The sequence below is a fragment of the Lathamus discolor genome, chromosome Z, assembly GCF_037157495.1.
Source record: "Lathamus discolor isolate bLatDis1 chromosome Z, bLatDis1.hap1, whole genome shotgun sequence".
NCBI lineage: Eukaryota > Metazoa > Chordata > Aves > Psittaciformes > Psittacidae > Lathamus > Lathamus discolor.
In genome coordinates, this window is record NC_088909.1 from 14,814,669 (window position 1) to 14,822,616 (window position 7,948).

General features: G+C 40.1%; 1 protein-coding gene across 1 annotated transcript in view; it reads left to right on the top strand.

Annotated features, from left to right (window-relative positions):
- LONP2 (lon peptidase 2, peroxisomal) overlaps positions 1-6,394 on the top strand; it is a 46,745-nt gene extending 40,351 nt beyond the window's left edge. The window contains exons 13-15 of the mRNA XM_065661802.1: positions 3,828-4,035; positions 4,884-5,074; positions 6,022-6,394. Coding sequence (XP_065517874.1) covers positions 3,828-4,035; positions 4,884-5,074; positions 6,022-6,243 — 621 coding nt within the window. The 3' untranslated portion in view covers positions 6,244-6,394. The remainder of the gene's footprint in view (positions 1-3,827; positions 4,036-4,883; positions 5,075-6,021) is intronic.
- Positions 6,395-7,948: the final 1,554 nt, after the last annotated feature.

Below are 7,948 nucleotides of genomic sequence, written 5' to 3' on the forward strand. Positions count from 1 at the left end.
TGGTCAGTTGCAGTTGTACACCCAGTTCCCAGTCAAGAGCAGAATTAATTCAAATAAATATAAACTTATCACACTTCTTAAAAATTAGATTGGAGGCCAAGAAATATGCTAATATGTGACTTTCCTTAGAGGTGCTGCTTAGTTTAGAACTTTTCCGGAGTTGATTATTCATTTAAATTTGGTAGCATGACAGTGTTGGCAAATAATTCCTGCTGATTTGTCCTTTTCCTACAGGAGTAGGTAATGCAAGTAAAATTCTTACTTGCGGTTCTTAATTCCAAGTATACAAATACATGAGTGCTGTGTCTTGGGGCCTTTTGCATGCACAGTTGCCATGAATATGCATATGAGCATTTCATGGATCCGCTGGCCTGTATAAGCTGAAATAAGATTGACGCTATTGACCTGTTTACCAAAGGTTTTTTAAACGTTTGTGTATTTAGCAGGCAAATTAAATAGTGCAGAAATAGAACTAGAAATGAATCCACACAGCATCAATTCCCTGAGCAGCTCGGGGTTTATTTTCCTATGCTATTTGCTGTATTTATTAATAAGCAAATTTTTTTCCATACACTTTATGATTTTTCAATGTGAATTGCTCAGACAGCCACACAATTCCTGCTTTAATGAATTTTCCCAGCTAACCGCTTATGCCTTTTGAATTTTGTCAAGTGCCCCCAGATTCTTTCAAGCTCCTGTGTCAATGACGAGCGTTCCAGCCTGGCCAGTGGTGTTTTTTCTGGCTTGTAGTCTGTGGTGTGTCTCTCTCTAGCCTTTAAAGCTTCACCTTTGACCTGCATTTTGCCATTTATAATTAGTTGAAATAAAGATACAATGGAGGCAGCTGCATGTCAGTACTTGGACAAGAGTGAGCGAATAGAACAGAAAACATGACATGACTTAATTGATCTGTTGTCCTTCAGAGAATACCTTAAAGTAAGTAATTAGTCTTTTCAGTGCACTGCTTGTGTATCTATCTTCTGCAGAGGTCTCGCAACAGAAAGGCAGGACAGAATACTCAGCTCATACTTGTAGGATTAATTAATTTATTACAAATAAATAGTCTTATGTGTCACTTTACAGAACAAGTGTAGGAATAAATCACATGGAAGAAGAATCGTGACAGTAGGTTACAAGCGTGGGGTTTCTAACATTTCTGGAGCCTTCCTTCCCTCCTTGCTCTGTCCCAGATTACAGCCAAACTGTAGGTCTCATCTACACAAAGTTTTGAGAACAGACCGGTATGTCGCTCTTTTTCCGTCATCTAACAGACATGACTGGTCATTCTTATGGCATTTTTAACTGAAGCTCTTAAAAAAGTATAAGTAAGGAGTTTTTTTCTAATTTAAATTCCTCTGACTTGTGAGAAGAAATTATTCAGAGGTGCTAGGTTTGTGTGTGTGTGTGTTTAGGCATTTTCAAGCTTCTTTTCTGAGGACAGTTACCCAAACTGCCAGGGCATTTTCTAGACATACTCCTGTCAACACACATCAGTTACCATTGAGATGAAGAGGCTGCAGTACAGGCAGTACAGTCTCTACCACTGCAGCAAGAGAAGTTGCTGGCCTTTGAGCCTGCCACTTAGTGCCAAGAATGATAGTTGAAAGGAGATTAGCACTTACTACACACCTAGTTTCTCTTACCAGATCTCAAGTTACTTGTGAAAATAGGAGGTGTCTACATAGTCTGAGGATAGAGGAAGGAGTTTGTACTGAGGTGAGATAACTGAAGAGTCTTTAGGACCATTTGTTTTTTGATCTTCAGTCATGTTTGCTGTTTTCTGCCCCTGAGCTGTCAAACGGTGGAATTAGTCTGTAAATGTTTGGAATTGATACACAGTTAGAACCAATGCTAAAACCCAAAAAACCTCAAACCAACAAACCTCGTTGATGGCTGCTTTGGGATGGGAGAGTGTACGGACAGTTGCTGTTGTTCATTACACCTGAAATGTCTGAAACCATGTGAGGCTGCCAAAATACATCATTGTCTCAAGTGTCAAGGAGAAAGATTCACAGTTGTTGGATCTCAGTGTAACCAAGATGAATTGTGTTAACCTGAGTTACTAAGTGATTACTAAGGTAATCTAAGTCACTGTAACTAGTAGGAATAAATGCAGAAACTCATGTTAACAAAAATTAAAATCCTTGATGAGGTATTTTGATACCATAGAAATTAAATACTGTATTATGTGCCATTTTCTTAAATGCTAGGAAAAGAAAACAGTCATCTAAACTATGCTAGTAAGAGAAATCCACACTGCTGTTTGACTTACAAAACTTCAGTCCCATGTACTACTTGGGGACTTGCAGCAGCATTTCTAGTGGGCTTTGAGAGAGCATTTTAGTAGGGAACTAAAATACTTAGTAACTTCTGTCTTTGGAGCTCACAACTGGAGGTGTTTCTTATACAGCCAGCTCACAGCAGGGCTGTACGAGTCATTCTGCCTCCAAATCTGAGGTACAGGGCTGTCCAGACCTCTTTACAGATGTGTCTGCTCTTGCAGCTGGGCTGATGGTTAAAAACTGACTTCTCTGCTAAGTCTGGGCAGGAAGTTAAATGAAAGCACTAAGATCACAGCGAGTTGCACAGTGCAGAATGAGTTGATGCTAGAGAGAAAAAAAGTCTATTGCTCTGGATTTGCAAGTAGTATAAAATGTGATGTTGTTAAATGTGCTTAGAAGGACAAAAAAATGCAGAGTTCAGAACTGGAATTCTTTTATTGTGGTTCTGTTGTGATGCTCCTTTGATTTGTTTTCTATCCAAGAAATTAAACATTGAAATTCTCTAAACAGTTTACTGAAGAATTCATCCCTTTTTAAGGAATGACTCAAATTAACTTTTAATTCTGCATTTCAGTAAGAGACCAAATTATTTTAAAATGGGCCTATACTTTTATTTTACAAAGGAGTATTTGTCTTTTGCTCCAGTCACTGCCTCACACAGTAGAAATTCATCCAGTTTCTTTTTTGCCTTGTAATAAATATCTAACTTAGTGGCTCAGAACATGCTGAATAGCTGTATGCTCTTTTCAGCAGGGCTTCTGCATCTTGAAGCTCAAGAAAACAAAAGGACTTTCTGTATATTCTTAAAGAACCTCTGACAGAGGAAAAAAACCCAAAACCTGGAACTTGTATGGAAAACATCTTGCCTGTGTTTCCTTCCCCTTAATGTGGGACTCGGAGCCCTCCATTACTCTCGTCAGTAACTGGGCCTGGGCAGACTTGTAGATGAGTAGATCAGTCTGGTGTGGGTAGAGTTTGCTCAACTACTTGTAATTACTAATGGGACTCAGTCAGATTTCCCATCCTCTTTCATTTCTAGTAGAGTCGTGGTTGCATTTTTCAGAATTGTTTTTGCAGTGAGCAAAATCAGTGTTATCTAATGGTAGTTTTAGCAGTGTATGCACCTTGAAGGAGGCTTTATAGATAACGTTTGGGAGCAAAACTGGCTTTTTCATTAGGTAACAGAGTCAGAGCAAAGAGACCTCTAGCAGATGGACTAGGTAGTATAAACACTGGCAGAATACTTGAAGTCGTTTGAAAAGAAAGATTCTCCTTGAACTTTTGGGAGTGGGGAAGGTTTCAAAAACTTGATATACCCAGATGTTTGCCCTTGCCTTAAGCTAAGCAGCCACATACAGCTCTGATTGTGTAATGGATGTTTACACATTAGCTGAAACACTGCTGCATTAGAAAAAAATCTGAACATTTGGAATGACCTTTTGTGCTTTAGTGGGTACAGTTGTTTTGAAGGCAACCATCAAATTGTTTTTGTGATAGCTTCATTATGACTGTTCCCTAAACTGTTTCCCTTTTGTTTTCCTTCAGGTGTCTGAACGCTTAAATCAGCCAGGAGTAGCCATAGGCTTGGCTTGGACTCCCTTAGGAGGAGAGATCATGTTTGTAGAAGCCAGTCGCATGGATGGAGAAGGTCAGCTCACTTTGACTGGTCAGCTTGGAGATGTGATGAAGGAGTCAGCACATCTTGCCATCAGCTGGCTGCGCAGCAATGCCAAGAGATACCAGCTAACCAACGGTAGGTTGGGAAGAAATGACAGTGCATTGTGGAGACGGTGTGTATCCACTGGCTAGATAGACAAGTCAGTAGTTTTTCTCTAAAATTTAAGATAGTTTATGCTAAATATCAGTTTTCATAGTCTAAGCTTTCATACCTTGAAAACTGGTTGGGTTGCTGTGGCAGCTGTTGAGCTGCAGTGCAGTAGGACTTCAGCCAAGACACTTTTAACTCTTGAACCTCCCAAGAGCTCTGTAAATGGGACTAGTTCGATCACCTGCTGACTAGGCAGTATTGGCCAGTATCTGTCACTATTTACAGGAGTTTAGACAGGTTAAAAAACTAAATGGAATTGATGCATGAAATGCTGCTATTAACTGCATATACATTTACCTCTCTAGTTTACACTGTTATGTCCGACAGGTTCAGCAAGGTAAAAAGATGTAAATAAGAGACTTACTTACTTTCTAGTATTGGTTAATCCTGGGTTTCTGTGAAGTGCTGGTTCTTTGGGATGGTCTCTGAAAATTGACATTTAGAGTTGGGGACATAAAACCGCCTAAAAATTCTGTGTTGGAATTGCTTGGTTTCTACATTATTCCCTACTAAGAATTTCCCAACCCATGCAAATACAAAGCATATTGGTTGACTTGTTAATGGTTTTCTCTGGGAATCTGTATGTAGAAAGCACGTTGTCTTTTTGTTTGTTTTTCTAGGGCCTCTGTGATACAGTGTTGTTTTTTTCAGTCTACTGTTTGTTAAAAAAATAGTGCTGAGACGTGTGATTCTCTGGTGGGCTTTTAGAATAAAGACCGGGAACAAAATGGTTTAAGATTTTTCACATTCAAACCATTCTTCTTTTCCTTAAGCTTCTGGAAGTTTTGATCTCCTTGACAACACTGACATCCATCTGCACTTCCCAGCTGGAGCTGTCACAAAAGATGGACCATCTGCTGGCGTTACCATAGTAACCTGTCTTGCCTCACTCTTCAGCGGGCGGCTGGTGTGTTCAGATGTAGCCATGACAGGAGAAATTACACTAAGAGGCCTTGTTCTTCCTGTAAGCATCATTTCAGAAAAGAGCCAACTTGTATTAATTCCCCCTATTCTGGGTATAAAATCTGGTTATAGCCAGTCTCTTTTGGTGCGCTGTCAGGCTGAGGGGAAGCCAGCCCGCTGCAGTGCCACACCATTCCTTATGGCCTTACACTGAATGCTAAAGCTCCCCTTGATGCTGCTTTTGGGGAAAGCACTGCAAAATGTTTACTGAGAAAGGAAACCTGGACGTCCCGAAATTCAAGACAAATAGTCCCAGAATTGAAATTTCTAAACTGTTAATACAGAACTACCTCTAGTTTAATCTGAAAAGTTGTTTCTTAAAGCTCTTGCAGTTACTGCATGTAGATTACTCTTGAAGCCATCTCCAAATGTGCGTTTTTGAAGTGGTCTTAAATTTTGTTACTTGTACATAATTCAGTTGAATGGCTCCTGTGAAGCTTTTTGAAAGCTTGAGTTCAAAGGCAAACCAATACAATCTTAGTTTTCAGTATCAGACCAGGTTTACCTTCCTTCTAAATGCAGTCTAGAACCTTGTGGCATTGCATCCTTAAGGCTACTTTCCCCCTAAACCTGGTACTGCCCTTATCATAAAAACAGTTCTAATGTAGGTACAGGGATTCAGCGTATCCTGTGAAAAAAAAAGTCAGGGCCATGTTTCTTTAAGAAATCCTGAAAAGTGGCGACTCTTCCACTATTGATGCTCATGTACCTGCAGTCCCAGACTAATTTTTAATTTCCTTTCAACTTATGAAAGCGTACAGTAGCACATTAACATATTCCCCTCATTAAGCATATGAGATAAAACTACAGCTGCATTTTTGTTTTCCTAAATGACTGGGGGAGGGAGAACCTTTCATTAAAGTTTAACTCCTCATGTGTTTAGTTACAATGATTACCTCATTAGATCAGTGTCACGGATGTTTTTATATATGTATTTCTTCTCATTAGGTGGGGGGAATTAAAGACAAAGTCCTGGCAGCACACCGAGCCGGACTGAAGAGAATCATCATTCCTCAAAGAAATGAAAAGGATCTTGAAGAAATTGCAGTGAACATACGGCAAGATTTGACTTTTGTTATGGCAAGCTGCCTGGATGAAGTTCTTAACGCAGCTTTTGATGGAGGCTTTGCAGTTAAGCCCAGAGTTGAGCGTCTGAATAGTAAACTTTAAGCAGCTGGGCCAAGATTACATCTGTATTGATAACTCTTGATTTCTGTGAAACTCAATGTATCAAGTAGAACTATGAGCTAAACTTGATTGTTTAAATGTGGGTGTAAATGAGAATTAAAATAAAAATACTACTATATCAGTTAATCCAAAACCACATTTTACAGGCATTTTACTAACATCAACAAAGAATCATGAAAAAAATACTCCTTTACTGGTAAGATTAAAGCAAGAGAAAGCTGAGGCTGTCAAGAAGGAATCCTCAGCTCATCTGGCATAGCTGTATATAAACAGGGAATAGGCTGAGAAAGTTGGGGCTGTTCAGCCTGGAGAAGAGAAGGCTGCATGGAGACCTCATAGCAGCCTTCCAGTACCTGAAGGGGGCCTAAAAGGATGTTGGGGAGGGACTCTTCATTGGGACTGTAGTGATAGGACAAGGGGTAACGGGTTAAAACTTAAACAGGGGAAGTTTAGATTGGATATAAGCAAGAAGTTCTTTACTGTGAGGGTGGTGAGGCACTGGAATGGGTTGCCCAGGGAGGTTGTGAATGCTCCATTCCTGGCAATGTTCAAGGCCAGGTTGGACAAAACCTTGGGTGGGATGGTTTAGCGTGAGGTGTCCCTGCCCATGGCAGGGGGCTTGGAACTAGATGATCTTGAGGTCCTTTCCAACCCTAACCATTCTGTGATTCTGATTCCATAATACATAATTCTGTGAGCTGTAGTTGGAGAACACAAATTGCAGCAAATTCAGCTCAGCAAGAGTCCAATACACCAAAAAGTAAACTGATTTAGCCCAACAGTTTACTTATTTAGGAAATAACATTCAATACACTAAGGAGCAGCAGCAGCAACAGCAGGGGAAAAATAAGGGGTTTGAAATCTAAAAAGTATGCTTAAGTGATCTGAACAGAAGCAATATGGTTCAAGTTAAGTTACTAAGTCCTTTCAACCCTCACCTCTGGTTTGTGGCAAGGTCTATGCAGACATCATTTCTCGAACCTAAATGCAGGAATCTACTCCAAAGAACTGGAATGTTCTAATTCTCATGATAAGAGGGAGGGGACACACTCAGGTTCAGGTACCTGCAGTTGTACTGTCAGCACCAGGAGGTGGAGCACACTTGAAGACTGTGGAAAAAGCCTGGTCACATTTTGGAGGGACATGTTGTGTCTTTCCTACCTGACAGAAATCACTTTGAGCCTGGGTTGCACCTATGTTTGGAGTTAGCCTATAAAGGGTGAATCGTTTAAACAATGCCAAGAGAACCCTGGATCATCACATTGCACTAGGTACTGCCCACTGCAAGTGATGTAAGAAAAATCAAGCATGTTTAAGAAGAAGCCTGTCAGTGTCCCATCTCAGCTGACAGCTTTGTCTTGGCTTCCCTTGAGAGTGTGGATAGGAATTTAACTTTTTTAATGTAAGATCCTTGAGGTTTTCACTGTTTCATGCTAGGGTCAACCACAAGGGAAGCCCCATATATTACAGTCTCATCCTGCTCATTTATTCTGAAACAAACTGGAGTGTGCTCATGAAATGCAAACTGCCACTGACAAAAGCTATTACAGAAGCAGCCTATAGATCAAAAGTAATGATTTGTTTTGCTTTCATTTCCATAGACAGAAAGCTGATTTACCTGGAACATAACAGCACCATAGTAATAAAGTCTGTGAGTATTTCTGTACCTGATTACAAAAGATTTTAC